The sequence below is a fragment of the Alligator mississippiensis genome, chromosome 15, assembly GCF_030867095.1.
Source record: "Alligator mississippiensis isolate rAllMis1 chromosome 15, rAllMis1, whole genome shotgun sequence".
Taxonomy (NCBI): domain Eukaryota; kingdom Metazoa; phylum Chordata; order Crocodylia; family Alligatoridae; genus Alligator; species Alligator mississippiensis.
In genome coordinates, this window is record NC_081838.1 from 23,985,962 (window position 1) to 24,009,018 (window position 23,057).

At 58.3% G+C, this 23,057-nt stretch overlaps 2 protein-coding genes across 7 annotated transcripts; one reads left to right on the forward strand and one right to left on the reverse strand.

Moving 5' to 3' along the window:
- Window positions 1-291: 291 nt before the first annotated feature.
- Window positions 292-15,979, reverse strand: SRRT (serrate, RNA effector molecule). Of its 6 annotated transcripts, none has more exons than XM_059717847.1 (20): window positions 15,904-15,979; window positions 15,214-15,341; window positions 14,793-14,921; window positions 14,567-14,713; window positions 14,289-14,477; window positions 10,891-11,060; window positions 9,743-9,915; window positions 9,407-9,508; window positions 8,833-8,947; window positions 8,137-8,300; window positions 7,944-8,005; window positions 5,251-5,329; window positions 4,742-4,933; window positions 4,116-4,283; window positions 3,479-3,632; window positions 2,878-3,071; window positions 1,985-2,141; window positions 1,785-1,874; window positions 593-689; window positions 292-470 (listed from the first exon to the last, which is right to left on the reverse strand). In XM_059717847.1, the coding sequence occupies exons 2-20, from the start codon at window positions 15,330-15,332 to the stop codon at window positions 395-397; spliced, it is 2,577 nt and encodes an 858-aa protein (XP_059573830.1). In that variant the 5' UTR covers window positions 15,333-15,341; window positions 15,904-15,979; the 3' UTR covers window positions 292-394. The 6 variants fall into 6 exon arrangements, with proteins under 6 accessions (XP_059573830.1, XP_059573831.1, XP_059573829.1 ...); XM_059717848.1 differs by lacking the exon at window positions 15,904-15,979 and adding an exon at window positions 15,875-15,893; XM_059717846.1 differs by lacking the exon at window positions 15,904-15,979 and adding an exon at window positions 15,568-15,677.
- Window positions 15,980-16,873: 894 nt separating this feature from the next.
- ACTL6B (actin like 6B) lies at window positions 16,874-22,910 on the forward strand. Its single transcript, XM_019498797.2, has 14 exons — window positions 16,874-16,980; window positions 17,174-17,250; window positions 17,605-17,770; window positions 18,246-18,346; window positions 18,987-19,084; window positions 19,612-19,706; window positions 19,909-20,015; window positions 20,418-20,507; window positions 20,609-20,670; window positions 20,737-20,851; window positions 21,188-21,268; window positions 21,568-21,663; window positions 22,119-22,205; window positions 22,309-22,910. Exons 1-14 carry the CDS (start codon window positions 16,956-16,958, stop codon window positions 22,387-22,389), a joined length of 1,281 nt encoding a protein of 426 aa, XP_019354342.1. The 5' UTR covers window positions 16,874-16,955; the 3' UTR covers window positions 22,390-22,910.
- Window positions 22,911-23,057: the final 147 nt, after the last annotated feature.

Below are 23,057 nucleotides of genomic sequence, written 5' to 3' on the forward strand. Positions count from 1 at the left end.
TCCTTCATATGCTAGCAGCCATCATTAGGCCCCAGGGTTAACACCCCACAGCCCATTGCATGGCAGCTGCGGGGCTGGTTGAGGCCTGTCTGCTACAGGGGGATCCTAGAGGGATGGTAGGGGGGCATTCACTCTGAACCCTACTGCCAACGAAGTACATCAATCACCCTTAGAAGCCACCCAGGGCAGGGACATTTGCAGGGGGAGACCATCAATCACTCCTCCCCACCCCCTTAGTACCTGATGATAGGCCCTGGCCCCTGACTACCCCCACCCCCTGTCAGCCATTGGTCCGATGGACATAGTTTATTCAAATCCATGACACTGAAATGTACAAAAGAAACCAGGGAAAGAGCAAGGGCATAAAAAAAAAAGGGGGCGGGGTCTGGCTCACTCAGAAGAAGTCCACGTCTTCCGGGGCATCCAGGTCGCGGTACTCAATGATGGCGCGGGGATCGCCACGGACCAGCCTGTGGGGAGAGGGGTTGTTAGGAGTGGGGTTGATGGCTCCCATCCCCAAGCTCTGATTACCCCACCACCGCACACTAGCTGTACCCCCCCCTCCAGAGAACCCAGGTGTCCGGGGGCCCACCTGTTGCGCGGCTTGTTGAGGTACCCGCCTTGCCCTCGGAAGGTGTCGTAGTTGCCCCGCCCGGCAGCGTAGGGGCCAGGGGGGTACGGGGGACCGCCTGGGGGGGGGGGACAGAGGGAGGGTCAGGCACAGGCCACACCACCCCATGGGGCCAAATTCACTCTGAACCCTACTGATAGCTGATGGGGGGGCATGGCCACCAATCCCCAGCCACTTGATAAAAGCACATGGGGGTGTTCACTCTGAACTCTACAGATGGAGTGAGGTAATCAACCCCACCCCCCAAAAAAAGTATTTGAGGTCATTCGCTCTGAGCCCTACTGATGTCAAGAGCTGTCAATCAATCCCATCCAGCCTCCCCTGCCTATAGGAGCACACAGGCCTGTTCACTCTGAGCCCTACTGATGACAGGATGTGGCAGGCACTCCCCCTTCCTATATACGCATGGAGACTTGTTCAGTCTGAGCCCTACTGATGGCAGATGGGTTGTGCAGGACACCCCCGCGACTCCTATAAGGAGATGGGCTTGTTCACGCAGAACCGTACTGATTACAGGATGTGCCCATCAATGCCCCCGTCCCCCTCCTGCACTCCCCTGCCCACAAAAGCAGGTACATTTGTTCACTCTGAGCCCTACTGTTGACAAGAGGTGTCAGTTGATGCCACTGGCCTCCCCTACCTATGTAGGCTTGCTGGTCTGTTCACTCTGAACCTTACTGATGGCAGATGGCCTATGTCATTCCCCTCCCTGCCTAAAAGTCATATAAACTTGTTCACTCTGAATCACGATGTGTCTGCCACACCCCCTTCCCCCTGCCTATATAAGACATGTTCACTTTGAACCCTACTAATGGCAGACAGGCTGTGTCAGTCACCTTCCTGCCCATAAAAGCAGATAAGGTTGTTCACTCTGAACCCTCCTGACAACAGGATGGGTCGTTCACATCCCACCCCTACATAAGCAGAGACTCGTTCACTCTGAACCCTACTGATGGCAAGCAGGCTGTATCTGTGCCCTGTCCATAGAAAAGATGAGCATGTTCAGTCTGAATATGCTCATCACTACTGATGGCAGGAGAGCTGTGCAAGACCTGCCCTGCTCCTATAAGCAGATGGGTTTGTTCATTCTGAACCCTACTGATGACAAGCCAAAGATGTGGGTCTACAGACCCCCTGCTCCCCCACCACTCACCTCCATAGCCCAGGATGGGGGGCCGTGGCTGCCCGTATGGCATCATGCCCTGCGGCGTCTGGGGCGGGTAGGGCAGCCCGGGAGCCAGACCTGGGGACACAGAAGGGGTGACGTTGACCCCCCCGAGGCCCCGGCCAGCCATACCGGTACCCAAAGCTCCTAGGCCCAGCTCCAATCCCCAGCCCCAGGCCCGCACTCACCCTGGCCAGGCCCCGGGGGCTGGTTGGGCTTGAGCTCAGGCAGTGCCGGGCGCTTGGCATCCAGCAGAAAGTTGTTGAAAAAGGCAACTTCTTTCTTCACCTCCTCAATCTTCTCCGCGTGCTTGTTGAAGATGTGCTTGCGCACAAACTCAGGGCCCTGTGGGGGGGTGGAGGAGAATTAGAGGGCATAAAATAAGGTGGAGGGAGAGAAGTAAATAGAGGAGAAAGAGGAAGGAGAAATAATGAACCAGGAAAAGGGAGGGGTAACAACAGGGAGAAGAGGGAGGGGGAATAAGAGGGAAATAATTAGCAAAGGAGGTAATTGGGCAGGACTAGGAGAAAAGTAATTAGGGGGTATAATTAGGTGAAAAGAGGGGATTAATTAGAGTGAGATGGGTTATTAGAACAAGGAGACAAATTAGAGCCATTTGTTTAAAACCAATGGACTCATTAGAGTCAGGGGGTTAATTAGAGCCAGCAGTTTAATTAATGTCAGTGGGTTAGAGTAATTTCCTTAATTAAAACCTATGGATTAATTAGAACTAGGGAGTCAGTTAGAACCAATAGTTTAATTAGAGCCTTAGAGCCAGTGATTTATAGCCAATACTTTAATTAAAACCAATGAGTTAATTAGAACCAATATTTTAATTAAAACCAACAGGTTTATTAGAGCCAATAGTTTAATTAGAGCCAGTGGGTTAATTAGAACCATTTGTTTAATTAGAATTAACAGGTTAATTGTAGCCAATGGTTCAGAGCCCATGGGTTGGAGCCAATGATTTAATCACAGTCAACAGGTTAATCCAAGCAGATCGTTTAATTAGAGAAGAAAATCAGGGGAGAGAAAAGGGTAATTAGCATTGAGCCCTGCCCCTGGAGGAAACCCCACCCACCTTGAACTTCTTGCCGCTGAGGGGACAGAGCCACTTGTCCTTGCCCAGTTCCTGTGTGTTGGCCGTGACAAACTTCTCCACCTCCTGCTCAGGGTCCTTGCGCCCCATCTTCTGCGCTTCCTCCTCTGCCAGTGTTTCACGCACGCTCAGCAGCGGTGCTAGCTTCTCCTCGAACGTCTTCTGCCACTCTGCCACTGCCCCCCCACCATGGTCAGCACAGGATCCAGGTGTCCGTCAGCCCCGCTCTCACCCCCCCCCCCCCAAGGCCCCACTTCCCTGGAGCGCCCAGGCATCCTAACACGCAGGGCCCACGCTGCTACCCACAGGACCCAGGACAGCCTCAGAAGCCCTGCTCTCACACCCCAGCCCCACTCCCCACTGGAGAACCTGGGCAGCCAAACCCCCCATCCCAGAACTAAGCCTCCACCCCTCTCGAAGAACCCAGGCATCCAGGCTCCCCACCCACCCCTGCTGTCACCCTGAACCCTGGGCACCAGCCCCCAGCCACCTACTCCCTGCCCAGAGAACCTGGGCTCCCAGCGCCCCCTGCTCTCCTACCCCAGACTCCCCAGGAGGACCCTGGTGTCCAGGTGTGGCCTACCTTCGCCATGCGTGACGCGGTTAGGTGGCAGAGGCCCGCGCACGTGCACAATGCCACAGCGATTGGGCATCTCATCCTCATTGACGTACTCGGCTGTGTTGTAGTAGTCGACTGAGTGAACGATGCGCAGGTAGAGCAGCAGCCGGTCCAGCACCTGCCCGCAGGGAGGGGGGGATGGGGGTGTGTGTCAGGGCAGGGACCCAGGTGTCTGGGCTCCCCACCCTCTCCGCCCAGCAGCCTGCTTGTGTGGGGAGAGAACCCCAGTGTCCGGGCTCCCAGCCCCCTCCACGTCCTCAGCCCATCTGAACAGGGAGAACCCAGGAGTCTGGACCGCCCCTCCTCTCACCCACCAGCCTCCCCACAACAGAACCCAGGTGTCTGAGCTAACTCTGATCCACCAGCCCATGAAAGTGCAGAAAGAACCCAGGCCTCTGGCATCCATTCCCCACACCCCCTCAGGTACCTGCAGACCCAGGCATCTGAGCCTGCCTCGATGGGGACAGAACCTAGGCGTCCGGGCTCCTCGTACCACATCTTTTCCCCCCTGCCCCGGGAGGACCTGGGTGTCCAGGCCCAGCCCCGCGCGCGCATGCACGCACGCACGCACGCACGCACGCACGCACACCCCCCCCCCTACCTTAAGCAGCTTCTCATCACGCTCCACCGTAACCTCAGCAGGGTTCCCCTCCTTGGGTGGGTCGTCGGGGGCATGGCCTTGGCCCAGGAGCTCCTCCTCCTCTGCGCTCACCTCCTCAATCAGGTAGTCAGTGATGTTCTTCAGGATGGGGTTCTGTGCTGGCAGCGCCTGTGCGGGCGGCAGGGGGGGTGGGGGGGCATGGCTCAGTGCGCCCAGCTCTGGGAGCCAGACTGGGTGGAACGGGACCCTCATGCACCCAGTTGGGGGGGGGGCAGGCGGCGGCTGTGCTGGGTAGAACAGTCCTGGATGCACCCACGGGGGAGGGGGGGGGGGGGTAGAACAGGGCCTAGATGTGCCCAGCTCTGGAGGGCTGGGCTGGGTCAAACAGGGGCCAGGTATGCCCAGCTCTGGAGGGGTAAGCTGGGTAGAACAGGGCCGGATGCAGCCAGCTCTAGGGGGCTAGCCAGGGTGTAACAGTGTCTGGATGTGCCAGGCTGGGTACAATTGCCTTGGATATGCCCAGCTCTGGGGGGCTGGATGGAACAGGCCCAGATGCACCCAGCTCTGTGGGGCCAGTCTGCATGTAAGGGAGCCAGCTGTGCCCAGCTCTAGGGGGCAGCACTCACCGCGCCGGAGGGGCTGTCGCGTGGGGGGCTGGCACCCCACAGCTGGGTGCGGTCGTCCAGGACGTGGATGAGCTTTGCTGCCAGCTTGATATCATTGCGCACAATGGCTTTGTGCTGCGTGATGCCGTTCACATTGCGCACCCGGCGTGTCAGGTCCCGGTTCACTCCGGGGCTCAGCTCGCACTCCCGCAGCTGTGGGGACACAGGCAGCTGCTGCTGGGGTAGGCAGGACAGGGCCCCAGGTGCAGCCAACTCTGGGTGGGCTGGGCTGGGTAGAACAGTCAGACACGGATGCACCCAGCTCTGGGGGGCTGGGCAAGGTCAAAGAGGCCTGGATACACCCAGCTTCGGTTGGGGGGGGGGGGGGGGGGGGGGGGGGGGGGCAGGCGGGCGGGCGCGGGGCAGGCTGTGTTGTGTAAAACAGCCCAGGATGCAGTCAGCTCTGAGAGGCCAGGCTGTGTGTAACATGCCCCAGATGCGCCCAGCTCTGGGGGACACCAAACACTCACCCGGATGTTCTGGAGGCTCCAGCAGATCTCCTTGATGTTGACGCTGCGGTCGAAGGTCACCCAGCCACGGCGGAAGAACCTGAGGGAGGAACAGAACGGGCTCCTTCAGGTCCCCCTGGGGTACCCCTAACCCCTCTCCCCCCACCCAGTCACAGGGCCCTGAAGCCCTGCAGGGTCCCTCCATGCAAGACAGTGGCTGGGGCCAAACTGGGTTGTGGCAACAAATCTGCCACAAACAAAATTAAACCCCACTATGGGCTACAACCCACACAGGCGTCGAGACAGCGGAGCTCATAGCACCCCAGCACCACCGACCCTGATGCCCTCAAATAATAAAAGTGACAGTTTCTCTAAAGGAAAATTGTTGCCTAAGACCCGACACATTAGCTCACATACGTGTGTGATGAGTGTAACTAGAGAAGGCAAGGAAATGACATAAGGGATCCAAACTCGCGGCAGAGGTGATATAATTTATTAAGCCCATGAGAAACTTGCAAAAAATCCCGATTTCTTTTTATTGCAAAAAATTCTTTTAATTACTTTTCTTACATAGCCCATCTGCTGTCCTTGCAAGCTTCTGGGCATATGCACCCTTCTTCGGGCATAATGAGACAAGATTTAGTTCTTGTTATGCCTGAGGAAGGGCACATGTGCCTGAAAGCTTGTAATGGTGGCAAACAGGCTAGGCAAGAACAGCAATTTTTGCAATTAAAAGAAACTAAAAGCAGTTTTTGCATTTTAAAGCAATTAAAAGCAATTTTTGCAATTAAAAGGAATTAAAAAGAATTTTTTGCAATTAAAAGCAATATTTTTTTTGCATGCAACTCGGTGTGGTAACTCATGACAAAGGTGATATCTTTTATCACGCCAATGATATACATAAAAAAAACATGCTTAATTGCAAAAATTGCTTTTAATTACTTTTCTTGCATGATCTGTCCGCCATCTTTGCAAGCTTACGGGCACAGACACCCTTCCTCGGGCATAGCAAGAACATGATATTTTTTCGTTATGCCCAAAGGTGCACGTGCCCAAAAGCTTGCAACAACGGCAGACGGGTTATGCAAGAAACATAATTTTTTTTAATTAAAAGCAATTAAAATATGTTTTTGCAATGGAAAATTATTAAAAGCAATATTTTTTGCACATATCTCGTTGGCGTGAGAAAAGGTGTCACCTCTGCCACAAGCTTGGATGCCTTTTGCCTCTGAACCCAGACGCTGCACCCTGGATACTGGGGAACAACGTATCGTTTTCAAGTGAACGAGTAACTAACAACAACAAAAGAGGAAATATATGTTTCAAGCCAAATCACAAAAAGACTAGTTGAATGCAGGAAAGGTGTTGTGTGTGAGATAAATATAACAACACAGCCTCATGGTTTTTAAAACAGGCCTACGATGTTGAAGTTGTGACAAACGTCTCAATCGTTTCGTGTTTTTAGGGGTGTCGGTTGTAGCCGTGGTGGTCTGAGGACATGGGCAGATGAGGTTCTTTGGGTAAATGCAAGATCTTTTATTAGACCAACGCAAATAGTTTGAAAAACTGATTTTTTCCAAAATTTCTCCAACTATTTGAATTGGTTTAATAAAAGATGTCACCATGCACCCTGGGCACTTGGGCTGTGTATATATGCATGTGTCCCAGGGTGTCGGTTGCAGCCATGGTGGTCTGAGGACATGGGCAGACAAAGTTCTTCAGGTAAATCCCATATCTTTTATTAAACCTACTCAGATAACTGGAAAAACTGAGTTTTTCAAAAAAACATTTCCAATGATTTGACTTGATTTAATAAGAAAGATGGGATTTACCCAAAAAACCTCATCTGCCTATCTGATATCTTTTATTAGACCAACTAAACAGTCAGGGAAATTGAGTTTTTCAAAAAATGTCCAACTATCTGACCTGGTTTCATAAAAAAATTAAGATTTACCAATCTGATATCTTTTATTAGACCAACACAAATAACTGGAAAAATTGAGTTTTTCAAAAAAAATTCCAACCATTTTCCCTGGCTTAATAAAGAAAAGATGATTTACTACTCTGATATATTTTATTAGACCAACTTAAATAGTCAGAAAAGGTGAGGTTTAAAAAAAAAAAAAAAAATCAACTACTTGATTTAGTTTAATAAAAAGCCTTGCCTGCCTACCTGAAACTTTTATTAGACCACATACAGAGTCAGAAAAATTGACTTTTTCAAAATCTTTTCCAACTATTTAATTTGGTTGAACAAAAAAGATCAGCTTTACCCAAAAACTTGTCCTCATCACACACTGTCTGTAAAGCGATCACCCCTGCTACAAGCTACTGCAAATTTCTGCCCTATTGGTGAGCCTGGTTGGGTAGTTGGTGCCTCTGGGCATCCACTCGAGACCTGCTGCATTTAATTGACCTCTAATTTTAGTTGCTGCGAGAAACGCACATTTTCACAACTGAACAAATGCAAGAATAAGGAAAAATGTCTTTTTCCATCATTTAGTCTTGTAGTTTTTTGGTTGCTATTAAATCAAAACTTCCTGCTGCTTGTCAACCAAGGGCTATGTTAGTTTTCAAACCTAGTTCTTGAAAACTTGAGTTTATAAGTGCAACACTGGAGGGTCCCGGGTCAGGGGGGGCTGGGGTGGTAGCTGTTTGGGGAGATGTCCCAGCCCTGAATCGGGGGGGGGGGGGGGAACCATGCCTCGACTTACCTCCTCTCAGGCTGGGGGTCCGACAAGGCAACGCGCATGAAGCCGGGGTAGCGCTTGCAGAGCTGGGGGGGGGGGGGGGAAAGAGAGTGAGACCCTGCAGAGACCCCCCAGATCTAGACCCTTCTGTTCTCAGCCATAAGATGCACCCAGCTCTGGGGGGCCTGCCGCCCCCCCCCCCCGCACCACCACTCACCGCTACAATCTCAGCCTGGGAGATGTTGGGTGCGATGTTGCGCATGAAGAGAGAACATGTCTTGTGCAGGGGGCGGGGCTTGGGCTCACCCTCCTTGGCCTTTGGTCCCGCCCCTGCCCCCTCCTCCTCCTCTCGCCCCTTCTTCTCCTCCATCACCTTCTCTTCTGGGGGGGCGGGGGGGGGGGGGAGGGTGTTAGCAGGAGCAGGCTTGGGCCCCTGGAGTACCCTCAAGCCTGCACCTAGTCCTGGCTGCAAAAGCAAGCCCCACCTCCAGCCCATCCCCCCAGAACTGGGCCCCTAGTTGGCCTCCACCCTCCCAGACGCTACCCGAGTCTCCCCGCCCAGAATCAGACCCTCAGAGTCCCCATCCCTATGATAGTGCCTTCAGAGGCACCGCCCCCAGCTCCCACCAGGATTCAGGAGCCAGAAGCCCTGCCCCCTCCCCTCAGGCCCCACCCCTAGCTCTTCCCCACAGGATCAGGCCACCAGAAGCTCTGCCCTCTTTTCCCAGGCCCTGCCCACCCCAAAAGCCCCGTCTCCACCCAGAACCCGGCTCCCTCAGGCCCCTCCCCCACCCAGGACCAGGCTCCCCGCAGGCCCTGCCCATCTCTCAAGCCCCACCCCCAGCATGGGGCACCTGCTGCCTTCTACCCCCCATCTGGCCACTTGGGGAGCCCCAGAGGCCCCAGGGCTCACCCTCCTTCGGGTCGTCACCAGGGCCGCTGTCATCACCAGAGTCAGACTCAGAGACGCTGCCATCATCATCGCCGCTGTCCTCACCGCTGCGCTTCCGCTTCCGCTTCTTGCTTGCCTGGCGGGGGTGGGGGGCACATCAGGGTGGGTGGACCAAGTCAGGGGGTGGGGCCTGGAAAAGGCTGTAGGGGAGGGGGAAGAGCCTAGCAGAGCAGGGCAGGGCCAAAGGGGTGGGGCTTATGAAATCAAGGGGTGGGGCCAAGTGCAAAGGGGCAGGGCATGGATGGAAGGGGTGGGGCCTAGCAAATCAAGGGGTGCATTTAAGTGGGAGGTTGAGTCTTGGGGGCAGGAGCTGGAGAGGAGGGGTGGGGCCAAGCATATCACAGAGGTGGTGCTGAGTCTAAAGGGCCAGGGCTATCTCAAGGGGTCAGGGCCTGGGTGGGGATAGGCAGAGCCCAGTACATCAAGGGGCAGAGCATGGAGCAGAAGGGCAGCCAGGGGGCAGGGCTGCAGGAAAGGGGCGCAGCCCAGCATTGTGGTGGAGGTAGGGCTAAGGGACAGTGGGGGCAGGACCCACCTTCTTGGGCTCTGCCTCAGGCTCCTCCTCCTTCTTGGGCAGCTGCTCCTCGGGCTCTTCCCCCTTCTTGACCTTGTCCTCCACAGGCTCCTCCTCCTCCACCTGCAAAGAGGGGTGTGGGCAGGGCTTTCAGTGCTGATGCAAGCAGGGTCCACCCCCCATTAACCTCTTCCCTGCCACCACACTCCTCCCTACCCCCTGCCCATTTCCTGAGTCCTAGGGGGGAAACTGAGGCATGTTGCCCAAAACAAAACCCCTTGAAGGGGGCAGGGCCTGGTCTCCTGGGTCCCTGCCTTTGTCCCCATCCCCTCCATTAATCCTGCCCCTGCTGCCAACCTTTTTGGCCTCGTCCTTCTTGGCCTCATGCTCTGGGCCCTTGCGCTCGGGCTCAGGGGGGCGGGGCTCCTCCTTTTTGGCCGCCTCCCCCTTCTCTGTCCGCCCTTCCTCCTCCTCCTCCTGGTCCAGGATCTTCAGGTCATTCTCCGTGCCACCCTCCATCTTGATGACAGCTGCAGGGCAGCGGGATGAAGGGATCAGATGTGGCCAGTATGAAGCCAAGAATTTGCCCCATTTCCACCCCCCCCCCCCCGCAATATCCCAGGAAAAAGCAAAACTATAGAGGATAAAAGCCCTAATACTGCTGCTGCTAGGTGGGTATCCCCCTTCATAGCTAGATGGATGCCTCTGGAGTTTCCACTCCCAGGGGCAGATAAGGCTGGGGTTTTGTCCCCCCTGCAGAAGTACCCCAAAAGGGGTAAAAATTAGGCTAAAATATGGAGGATAAAAGCCCTACTACTCCTGCCAACGGAGAATCACCCCCTGTAGCTCCCAGCTCTGGGTTGGATGGTGATGGGCACCTCTAAAACTGGCCCCTGTGGTGGACAGAGCTGGGTTTCTCCCCCTAAATTCCCCAGAAAAGGGCAAAACAACTGGATCAAAGCCCTACTACTGCTGGAAATACAAAATCACACCCTGTAGCTCCCAGCTCTAGATTGGGTGGTGAATGGACACCTCTAAAGCTGTCCCTAGGGTAGATGGAGCTGCGTTTCTGCCCTAAATACTCCAGAAAATGGCAAAATGACCTGGATAAAAGCCCTACTACTGTTGTTGTATAAAGGAACAGCCCCTGTAGCTCCTAGCTCTGGATCTGATGGTGATGGATGCCTATGAAACTGCCCAAGGATGGAGAAAGCTGAGTTTCTGCCCCTAAACACCCCAAAAGAGAGTAAAACAATCAGGATAAAAGCCCTACTACTGCTTCTGATAGAAAATCACCCCCTGTAGCTCCCTGCTCTCCATCAGATGTTGAGAGATGCCTCTGAAACTGCCCCCAAGAGCTGGGCTCCTGCCCCCAAATCCCCCAGGAGGGGGCAAGGCCACCTGGATAAAAGCCCTACTGCTGCTGCTAAAGGTTCAGAGCTCTGCCCCCACATTTTCAGAGTCCTAGGTGGAAAAACTGAGGCTGCCCCCAGCCCCCCCAGTACCAGCGTCAAGGGTCTTGATGATGGCGCTGGCCTTGTCCATGTCCAGCAGTAGCGTGTCAAACCAGGCGTTGTCCAGCAGGTACAGGAAGACGCGGAGTCGGTTCTGCAGTGCCCCCTGCGCGTCCTGCTTGCGCCGCCCTGCCTCGTCTGGGTGGTATTTGGACCGGAACCTTCCAGGAGGGCGGGGGAGGGAGGGCAGAAAGAAAGAGAGGCTGTCAGCAGCGGGGCAGGGGCACGGGGCTTCAGACATGCAAATAAGGACTGGGGGGATCCCACTGGATGGGATGGAAGAGGGGTCGGGGCTTTGGAGAGGGGGAGCCCCTCTGCAGGGAGGAGGGTTGCCTGGATGCCTGGCTTTTTCTGTTCCCCAAGGGGGGGGCGTGAGGAAAGGACCCAGGCGTCCGGGCTCCCAACTCCCCCCCCCCTCTCTGAAGGGGGGAGAGGACCCAGGCGTCCGGGCTCCCAGCCCCCCCCCCCCGCCCCCTCCCAGAGAGGCCCCCAGACGCCTGGGCTCTCTATCCTTGTCTCCTCCCAGCTCCTCTACACCCCTACAGCTCCCAGATGCCTGGGTTCTCTCCCTCTAGAGCCCTTCTCTTGCCTCCCACACTGAGAAGCCCCAAACACCTGGGTTCCCTGCCCCCCAGACTCCTTCTCCTGGGCTTCCAGCCCTCCTGGACACCTGTGTTCTCTACTCTCAGATCCTGTCTTCTGGTCTCCCGAGCCCCAAGAAGCCCGGGACACATGGGTTCCCCCGCACTCTGCCTACAAGTCTCCCAGCCTATCAAATGCCTGCTTCTCAGGGATGTCCTTCCTATTCAGTCCCACGTGGGCGCAAAACTGCCCCACGGAGCTGAGTTTCTGCCTCTAAATACCCCAAAAGAGAATAAAACAACTCGGTTAAAAGCCATACTGCTGTTGCTCATAAACGATCACCCCCCTATTGTTCCCAGCTCTGGATCTGATGGCAACGAACACCTCTACAGCTGGGTTCCTGCCCCTAAATTCCCCAGAAAAGGGTAAAACAACCCAGATAAAAGCCCTACTACTACTGCTAATAAAGCATCACCCCTTGTAGCTCCTGGCTCTGGATCTGAAGGTGACAAATACCTCTGAAACTGCCCCCTAGAGTAGATACAGCTGGGTTTCTGCCCCTAAATACTCCAGAAAAAGGCAAAACAACCCAGATAAAAGCCCTACTACTGCTGCTGGGTATTCCCCACTCCCAACCAAGAGAGGGGGCAAGGAATTACCCTTAATAGGAGCTGGGAGGAACCATCCATTATTTAAAAAAAACCCCACTGGAAGGGGGGCCTCGCCCTTAAAAGGAGCTGGGAGGAGCAATCCATTTGCAACCCCCCACATGGAGGGGGGCAGCTGGGGGCGGGGCTTTGCCTTTAAAAGGAGCTGGGCGGGGCTTGCGGACGAGCACATCCCGACTCAAAAACGCTCGCCGGAGACAGGCCGGAGCGAACGCAGCGAGAGAACGACGCGGGTCATACATACACGTGGCTCCGACTCCAGCCCGGGGCCGCTGGCTTTTTTTTTCCGGTGGGTTGCGAAAGAGGACCAGAAACACAAAAAAACCCAAAAACGACTCCAAAAAGCCCCCAGTTTCAGGGGCTTTTGGGCTGGTTTCCTCCTTCCCGGCGACTCCAGGAGACAAAAAAAAAAAAAAAAAAGACCCCATCCGGGAAAAAAAAAACAAAAAAAAAACCAAACACGCAAAGGAAAATAAAAAAAGACCCCGAAATGCCGGGTTTTTGGGCAAATTTCCCGGCCTCTCTGTCTAATTCCTGCCGACTTTTACGTAGTTCTAAGGCACCACATTGTGCGTGGTGGGCGGGCCCTGGCTGTCTGGCTAACGAGGGCCCGGATGGGGAGGCAGCCGCCGGGAGTCGGTAGCGCCGAAAGCACCGGGATTGGCACCGGAAAAAAGAAAATAATGGAAAAAAAAACGGCTATTTTTGGTCTCTCCGCAGGCGGGCAGCTTAATTGGCTTCTCTCCTTTCTGGCTGGGAACCGGGTGGAGGAGGACGTGGGGGGGGGGGGAAAAGAAGGGTGAGTTATAATTAACATCCACAATGGAACGGAGACGGACTCGTTAAGAGAAAAAAGTCAAAAGCTAACAAAGGGAGAAGAATTTAAAGGGAAAAATGCAAGAATTGGGGTTTCAGGTATAGATTGGAGTTTGTGGTTTGTTTGGTTTTTTTAAGGAGGGGGCTGTCAGCTTGCAGGACGCCTGGGTTCTCAGGGTGTAACAGGGCCCCCCTCGGAGCAATGGGAGATGCAGCTTGTTCTGGGGAGGGGCGTGGATAGGTGGAACAGGCTTGGATGCACCCAGCTCTGGGAGAACCAGGCTGGGTAGAACAGGACAGGATATGCATAGCTCGGGGGGTGGGGAGGGTGTCAGGCTGGGTGTAACAGGCCCAGGTACGCCCAGAGGGGCATGGATGGGTAGAGCAGGCCTGGATGCGCCCAGCTCTGGGAGGCCAGGCTGGGTGGAACAGGACGCGGGTGCTATAATGTGGCTACCTCGGAGTTGGGGTTTACACTGAGATCTATACTGGGACCAGTCTGGAGACAGTCCCCAGGGCCTGTCTGTTACTGGGGAGACTGGGCGGTGGGGCTGCGAGAGTAGAAGGAACCCAGGAGTCCGGCATGGAAGGAGCCAAAGAACACAGCAGGGGCCGGGCTGTACATTGGGGAAGGGGAGCACTGGCCCCACCCCCAATCTCCTGCCCTTAATTGGGACCAGTTTCACCCCGCTGCTGGTTCCCAGGTCCCATACCGAACCCTGGGGGGGATGGGGGTGAAGAGAATAGAGCTGTGGGTGGTCTGCACCATTCCTCATTCTTCAGGGGTGGGGCAGCTGTGTGGGGGCACACACACATGATTCTTCATCTTTGAGAGAAATGAGATGTACCATTGCTCATCCTGATGAGAAATGGGACATACCATTCTTCATCCTCAGCAGAAATAAAACGTGCCATTCCTCAGATCTCTGAGAAATAGGACACAGCACTGCTTGTTCCTGGGGAAGGGAGGAATGGGAAATACCATTTCTGATGAGGGGGGGACATGACAGGATGTACAGTAACTCCCCACTCTTGGTGGGGGGGAGAATGGGGCATACCATTCTCCACTCTTGGGGGGGGAATGACATGCCACTCCTTATTCTTAGGGGGTGAATAGGATGCACCATTCCTCATTCGGGGCGGGGGGGGCGGGCGGACGGGATGGGACATGCCATTCCTCATTCTTGTACGAGGATAAGAAAAAAACCATTCCTGATACTTGTGGGGGACCAAGACGTACTATTCCTCACTATGGTATGGAAGGAAACACACCACTTCTCACTCCTACATGGGGACCGGGACTCCAGGGGGGGCGGGACGTACCATTCCTCATCCTTGTGGGCCAGGAAGAAGTCCTGCATCTGCTGGCGCCGGAAATCCAGCTTGTAATCATTGTAGCGCTTCACAGCCTCCGTCTCATCCACCGAGTCGTCCAGGGACAGCAGGAACTCCTTGAAGCTCTTCATCACAGGTGGCGCCATGCCCAGGTCCACCTCCGCGATGTTCCCCAGCCTAGTGGGGGGGGCAGAGATGTCGGGGTAGAAGCTGAGGACAGGGCAGATGGGAGTTGGGAGGTTAGAGGACAAAGGGCACACACTTACCTTGCCTGGATAGGCAAGATGTGATGCTGCATGACATGCATGTCAGGGTGTGCCCAGGGCTGGGGGGGGCCGTAGGCTGGCCCGGCGCCCCCCCCGCTGTAGGGCATCTCGTAGCCGCTGTGGTAGGGGTCCCCGCTGTGCTCATCCCTGCAGGGAGAAACAGGGGTGTCAGAAGCGGTCAACCCATGGGGGGGGGCGTGGGGAGGGATGAGGGGGTTGGACTCACCAGTCCCGGCGCATGCGCTTCTGTGGGGGGCTGAGCTCATGGCGGGGCGGGGAGAAGCGCTCCCGCCGGTTCCGGTCATAGTCTCGGTACTCGCCCCGGCTGCGGCGCTCCCGCCCACGGTCCCAATCCCTGCCAGATTAGGGGAAGGAATTAAAGGCACGGGGGCAACATCTCCCTCTGCTGTCCCCACATACCCCCTCCCCAGGGCTGGGTGCATCCAGGCTTGTTCTACCTAGCCTGGCCCTCTCCCTCTCCCTGAGCCAGCTGCACTTTAACCCCGCTTGCTATACCTCCCTGCTCTTCCCACCCTAGAGCTGGCTACATCCCTGGTGCTGTTACACCTGGCTGTGCTCTACCCCAGAGCTGGGCGCATCCCGGCCCTGTCACCCCCCCCAGCCGGGCGTCCCGGCCTGGCCCCCACCGGTCGTTCCAGTCATCGCGCCGCCGGTCGTCGCGCTCCCGCGAGCGGTCGTAATCGCTGCGCTCACGCCGGAACTTGTCGCGGCGCCGCCGGTCGTACTCATCGTCGCTGTCTCCCATCGCTAATGCCTGGGGAAGGGAGATATCAGCGGCTGCTCCGGGGGTCCAGTCCCCCATCACCCCAAGCAACTGTTGCCATGGATACCCCAGACCCCTCCCACACCCTTCGTTGCCATGGCGACCCCCACACCCCCTAAAGCCCCCACCCGCTAAGGCGCCCCCCTCCCGTTGCTATGGCAAGCCCACCCCCGTTTCCATGGAAACCCCTCCCCAGAAGCCCAGCGCCCCCCCGCACCTCAGGGGTTGAGGGGGGCCTGGGGTGACACTGGCTCCGCTCGGCGCGAGGCGACCGCAGCGCGCGCGGCGGAAGCGGAAACGGGGCCGCGCCGGAAGCGCGTAGAGGTGGTGGCAGGGGGCGGGGGACGCTCTAACCACGCGCCTCTCCGGGCCGCGGCCCTAGCTGGCGTGGAGGACTCGCTGGGGACTCTCTAGCCCCAGCCTCTGGTGCGGAGGACTGACTAGGTCTCAGCCCTCTCTAACGTAGAGGACTCGCTAGGGGCCGGTCTAGGAGGTGGGACTCTATGGTTCGGAAGACTGTCTACCTCCCGCCTCTATGGTGCAGAGGACTCACTCAGGTCCAGCCTTCTATGGCGTGGAGGACTCGCTCGAGGGCGCCCAGCACAACTGAGGGTGGGGGGAGGGCTCGGAGAGACCAAGTCACTGGATCTGGGGGGAGGAGGTGGGTGATACCAAGTCTCGGTGTAGGGGGAGTTGAAGAGACCAATTCCCTATAGCGGGAGAAGGGGTGGGTGATACCAACTCTGACTGCGGTGGGAGGAGATGGGAGAGACCAATACAGTAGCTATGGAGGGAACAGGTAGAGGGGTGGGTGATACCAACTGTCTCAATGGCGGGGGAGGTGGGAGTGGGAGAGACCACTTCACAGGGTGTAGGGGTGGGTGATATCAACTCTCTTGGTGCTGAGGGGCGGAGTGGGAGGGAACAACTCACTGGGCATGGGGGGATAGGTGATACCAAGTGGGGTGGAATGAGAAACACCAAACCCAAGATAAGGGGGGGAGGGTGATACCAACTCTCTGTTCGGGGAGGGGGGGAGAACGGGAGAGGCCAACACATTCCTAGCGGGGGTGGTGGTGGGAGGGGACTAGGATGGACCAGACTAACTAGGTGGGGGAACGTGGGAGAAACCAACTGCTTTCATGAGAGGGGAAGCAGGGCGATACCAAATCACGCCCCACCACACCCAGCCTGAGAAAGAAATAACCCCCCCAGCACAGCTGTGGTGCAGTCCAGGCTAAGGCACCCCTTCACCTCACCACCCCTAGCCCCGCCTCCCCCGTGCTGTGATTTGCATAATTAGCCGCGCCTCCATCCCATACCCTAGCCCTGCCCCGTTCCAGCCTGCATCCCATGCACGTGCTCCCGGGAGCTCGGGGAGAACCCAGTCGTCCGCCCCAGCTCAAAAAAAATCTCCCGCCTGCCCCTTTAAGAAGCAGCTCAATTGTCACTCATTGTCTGCCCGGCCAGCCAATCGGGAGCTGCGCCGGGAGGGGACGGCCCTGGGATTGGCTGCGGCCGCTCTTCCTCCCCCGCCCCCCCGGACGCTGTCCGTCGCCGCGGTGCTGAACCAGCCGCGCCGCTGGGACCTGCTGCCGAGCCAGGATGAGCGGAGGCGTCTATGGGGGAGGTGCGGGGGGGGCACCCGTCCGGGCCCCATAGAGAATGCAGGGACCCGGGACCCCCCGCGAGAGACAACCCAGGGGCCCGGGACCCCCTATCGAGAACCGAGGCATTCTGTCATTCTACCCAGTCCGGCCCCCCCCCCCCCCCCCCAGGCACAGCTGCATGGGGAGGGGTCTCACGTGCTGTCTTCTCCCCAGATGAAGTCGGGGCACTGGTCTTTGACATCGGCTCCTTCTCGGTCCGAGCCGGCTATGCAGGCGAGGACTGCCCCAAGGTACGCGAGTCCTGGATCAGGGCCTCTGGGCTGTGGGGTGGGGAGTAGGTTTGAAGGTGAAGCCCCCTCCCCATCCCGGGTTGGGCCCTCTGAGGGATGTTGCATGCTCTGCATCTAGCATGGGGCCAGGATCCGGGCTTGGGGGTCAGGATCGGAACTGGGGGGCTGGGGTGGGGTCTATGGGGCTGGGATCTGGGATCAGAGGCTGGGATGGGGCTGGGGTCCAGGATTGGGGATTGGGGTTCATGATTGGGCCCAGGGGCTGGGAGTGGGAAATGGGGGCCAGGCTCGGGGATCAGATCGGGGATTGGAGCCAGGATCAGGGCTGGGGCACTGTGCTGACCCCCGCCCCAGGCGGACTTCCCCACCAGCGTGGGGCTGCAGTCGCACGAGGAGGCAGTGCTGGAGCTGGACGGCGACAAGGACAAGAAGGGTGGCAAGGCCTACTACATCGACACCAATGCACTGCATGTGCCCCGCGAGGCTGCCGAGGTCCTCTCCCCTCTCAAGAACGGCATGGGTGAGCCCTGGCCCTGTCCCCAGGCCGCCAGGCCCCACCCCCATAGGTGGCTGCCCTGGGCAGGAGCCAGGCTATGCCCTCCTAGGCCCAGGTCACACCCCCTTGGCTCTGGTCACACCCGTACCTAGCCCTGCCTCCCTACAGGACTGGCCACACCCCCTTGGGTCTAGCCATGGCTAAACCCAGCCACACCCCCTTGGCTCTGGCCACACCTGTACACCCCACCCCCACAACCCATGCCCCACCCCCTAGGCTCTGACCATGCCCAAACCAGCCCTGCCCCCTACAGAACAAGCCACGCCCCTGGCTCTGACCACACCCCCTACATCCTAGGCCATGCCCCCACCCATAATAGCAGGGGGGCAGAGGCCCCACCCCCACCCCTACCCTGTGGCCACACTCCCTGACACCCGGTGCTGCACCTTGTGGTGCAGGGGGCAGGGCCAGTCAGCTGACCCTGCTCCCTGCCCCCCAGTGGAGGACTGGGAGTGCTTCCAGGCCATCCTGGACCACACCTACAGCAAGCACATCAAGTCGGAGCCTGGCCTGCACCCGGTGCTCATGTCCGAGGCGCCGGTACGTGCCCATCGTCGCAGCAACTGCCCCCGGCAACTGCTCCATGTCCTCCCCATGGCAACTGTGTGTTCCCCCTCCCCCCATCCAGAAACCACCACCCCATCTTCCCCATGGCAACAGCATGTGCCCCCGGCTACCACTGTCCCCATCTGTGTGTGCCCATGGCAACCAGGCCCTGCGTGTCCCATAGCAACTGGGCCCCTATCTTCATAGCGACCAGGCCCTGCATGTACCATAGCAACTGGGCTCCCATCTCCAAGTAACTGGACCCCCCCCCACCTGTTCCATAGCAACTGGAATCTGGGCTCCATAGGAACCCGACCCCCTGCCTGTCCCATAGCAAACACAGCTCCCATCTCCACAACAATAGGGGCTCTGATCCCCATAGCAACAAGGGTGTGCATCTCCATAGCACCCAGACCCCCTACATGTCCCATAGCAACAATATCCCTCTCTCCATAGTAACTCGGCCACTTGCCTATCCTGTAGCAACAGGATCCCATCTCCATAGCAATCGGACACCCCTGCATGTCCTATAGCAACCAGGCCCTGCATGCCCCATGGCAACCAGGTCACCCCCCCATCCCCATGGCAACTAGACCCCCCCCATTGCCCTAGCAAGCGGCCCATGTCCCCGTAGTGGAACACGCGGGCCAAGCGGGAGAAGCTGACGGAGCTGATGTTCGAGCACTACAACATCCCGGCTTTCTTCCTCTGCAAGACCGCTGTACTCACCGCGTATCCAACCCCCTGGAGACCACCACCCCCAGACTCTCTCTTCTTCCTCTGCAAGACCGTCGTGCTCACTGCATATCCCCCCCACCCCTGGGACACCCCCTGGGACCCCTCATAGCCCCCCAGAACCCCTGCCATGCTCACCTTGTATCCCCCTGGGATTCACCCAGACCACCCCCTGGGATACCCCCAAACCCTTGGGACCCTACCTTCCTCTGTACGACCACCATCCTCACTGCATATCCCTCAATGTCCCCCCTGCTGTGCTCCCCAAGTATGTCTCCCCAGACCCTCCTGGTCACAACATACTCTATGGAGGAAGGGAGTGGAACACCAGGACACCTGGGTTCCAGTCCAGGACCTCCCCTCCAGGGGCCCCAGCCCCACCCCCGCACCATGAGCTCAGCATGTATCCCAGACAGCCTCCCCCCATGCCCCCCTGGGCCCAGCAGAGAACACAAGCATCCAGGTCCACTCCTGCCCAGGGCAGGCAGAGAACCCAGGTGTCCAAGCCTTGACTCAGGGGTCAGCTTTGCCAATGGGCGCAGCACGGGGCTGGTGCTGGACAGTGGCGCCACCCATACCACCGCCATCCCGGTGCACGACGGCTACATCCTGCAGCAGGGTGAGATCCCCCACCTGGACACCTGGGTTCCCCAGGGGGCACAGAGGAGGCAGCCTGGATGTCTGGGTCCCCTCTGGGAGCCAGAGGGAGAGGTCCCCAGATGCCTGGGTCCATTCCCTGTGCTTTGAGAAGGGCGAACTCTGAGGGGGGGAGGGGCGGGGACATGGCTTCACATCTCCTGGGGGTGGGGGGACATTTCCAGGCATCGTGAAGTCGCCGCTGGCCGGGGACTTCATCTCCATGCAGTGCCGGGAGCTCTTCCAGGAGATGAACATCGAGATCGTTCCACCCTACATGATTGCTGCCAAGGTGGGAGGGGCCAGGGGGCTGGCGGGGTCAGGAAAGGGTCAAGGCAAATGGATGGGAGCAGGGCTTTGGGGCTGGTGCAGGGTTATGGGGCAAGGAGAGGTTTAAGGCAAATGAGTGGGGGTGGAGCTTTGGGGATCTGGGCAGAGTTATGGGGTCTGGGGGTGGTGCTATGGGGCCAGGAGAGGGTTCAGACAAGTGGGTGGAGGTGGGGCCTGTGGAGAGAGGGGAGGGGCACTGGAGCAGGGGGTAGGGGAAGAGGAGCAGGAAATTGGGGAAAGGGGTGGAGCAAGAGGGGCAGGGCCTCAGGGGGCATTAGGGCAGGGAGTGGGGCAAGAAGAGCAAGGCATGGGGAGGGGGGAGGGGGCTCGATTTGGGGCTCAGACCCCTCCCTTGCCCTCCCAGGAGCCAGTGCGGGAGGGAGCCCCACCCAACTGGAAGAAGAAGGAGAAGCTGCCACAGGTGTCCAAGTCCTGGCACAACTACACCTGCAACGTGAGCCGGACACCTGGGTTCTCTCGGGGGTGGGGGGGGCCGAGACTGGGACCCCAGATGCCTGGGTTCCCCATCACACCTCTCCCTTCCCCTCCACCCAGGAGGTGATCCAGGATTTCCAGGCTTCGGTGCTGCAGGTCTCTGACTCCCCCTACGATGAGCAGTGAGTGGGCTGGGGGGGTTGGGGGGTGCTGGGCGAGCTGCCCCCCCTAATCCTCCCCTCCCACAGGGTGGCGGCGCAGATGCCCACAGTGCACTATGAGATGCCCAATGGCTACAACACGGACTACGGGGCTGAGCGACTGCGCATCCCTGAGGGGCTATTCGATCCCTCCAACGTCAAGGTGCCTGGGGGAGGGGGAAGGGACCCAGACGTCCGGGTTCCCGCCCCCCCCCCCCCCCCGAACACAGACATCTGGGCTCCCACTGCCCCCTTCCAGAGAGCCCAGGCATCCGGGCTCCCAGCCCCCCCACCTCCAGGCAACCCGGCTCCCAGCTTCCCACTCCCAAAGAACCCAGGCATCTGGGCTCCTGGCCCCACCATCGCTGTACCCTTCCCACCCTGCCCCCAGAGAACCCAGGTGTCCGGGCTCCCAGCCCCCCTGCTCTTACCCCTCCACCCCATTCCCAGAGAACCCAGGCATCCAGGCTGCCCCCTGCTGACCCCCATGCCCCCCCAGGGCCTGTCGGGAAACACCATGCTGGGCGTGGGGCACGTGGTGACGACCAGCATCGGGATGTGCGACATTGACATCCGCCCGGTGAGTGACTCCCCACCTTGCCCCCCACCCTGGACCCAGCTGGGGGCAGAGAACCCAGGCATCTGGGCTCCCGGTCCCCTGGTCCCTCCCCCCAGCCCCCCTCTCCTCCCCTCCCAGAAAACCCAGGTGTGTGGGCCTTCAGCACCCCTTGCATTCACATTCCAGTCCCCACCACCCTCCCAGAGAACCCAAGTGTTTGGGGATGCAGCAGGGAGGTGGGGGCTGACCTTGGCCTATGGTGGAGAGGGAGGGGTGGCGCAGGGAGTGGAGGGTTGTTATGGTAGCAATCATCTCCCCAGGGTCTCTACGGCAGCGTCATTGTCACCGGGGGCAACACGCTGCTGCAGGGCTTCACCGACCGCCTCAACCGGGAGCTGTCGCAGAAAACACCCCCGGTGAGCGCATGTGTGAGTGCTAGCACATGCATGTGTGTGAGCATGAGGATGTGTGTGAACATGCACATGAGTGTGTGCGCGTGAGGGAGGGCATGCATGTGTGTGAGCGTGTGCCTGTGCAAGCATGGGTGGAAGCATGTGTAGGCTTGTGCATGAGTACATGCAAGTGTGTGTACGTGCGTGTGAAAGCGTGGGCACCTGTGCAGGAGCAGGCCTTCTCTCCTACTTCAAGCGCATACAAGCCTGAGTGTGCGAGGGCACACATGTGAGCCAGTGTTGGCAAATGTGTGCATGTCCCCCAGATGCTCGGGGGGTGTGTGTGTGTGTGTCCTGGACACCTGGGTTCAGAGAGTGTGTGCGTGCCTGAGCGGTGCCTCCCCCACTGCTGCTGCACACACGTGTGCATGTATTGCACACATGTGTGAGCTCACCCATGTGCCTGCCCCCTCCTGCAGAGCATGCGCCTGAAGCTCATCGCCAGCAACAGCACCATGGAACGGAGATTTAGCCCCTGGATCGGGGGCTCCATCCTGGCCTCCCTTGTGAGCCCCCAGATGCCTGGGTCCTGCCCTGCTTGGGGGGGGGGGGGGGCGGGGCTGGGAGCCTGGATGCCTGGGTCCCCCGCTCAGCCCGCTCTCCCTGCAGGGCACCTTCCAGCAGATGTGGATTTCCAAGCAAGAGTATGAGGAGGGGGGCAAGCAGTGTGTGGAGCGGAAGTGCCCCTGAACCCACCCCAGACCCCTTCCAAGGGTGGGGCTGAGCCTACACTGGCCCTTTCCCCGCCCCCCCCACCCACAGGCCATGTGTGGTGGGGGTCATGGTGCTGGGGCAAGGGGGGGCATTTTTAATCCTTTCCTCTTGTCTGCTCTTGCCTCTCCCAGAGCTGGAGAGAACCCAGGCATCTGGGCCTGTCTTCTGCACCCTAGCCCCGCTCCCCTCCGAGGGGGCCCAGGTGTCCAGGGCTCCCAGACCCCACCCCCACTTTGGCCCAACCAAACAGCCCCCCTCCCTCCTGGAGAACCCAGGCATCTAGCCTCCTAGCACCCCCCCAGACCCCACTTCCTTCCCAGAACTGGAGAGAACCCAGGCATCCAGGGGTCCAGGTCTGGCCTAAAAGGGGAGGGGGTCTCATGAACTGGTGGGACCCCTCCCCTTGCCCCAGCACCCCCCACCACATGGCTACCTTGTCCCAAAATGTCACCATTTCAGCCCAATTGCAGAAACATTAAAGGCAAAGGTCAGAGAAACTCAGGGGTCATGTGATCCTGAGAGGGGGTGGGGGGAGCTCAAGGAACCCAGGCATCCGCTGGGGAGGGAGGGGGCTCGACTGTCAGCGGGGGGACCCTGGAAGCACTCCAAGCCCCACAGGGGTCCAAGACCTCCATTCCCCTGGA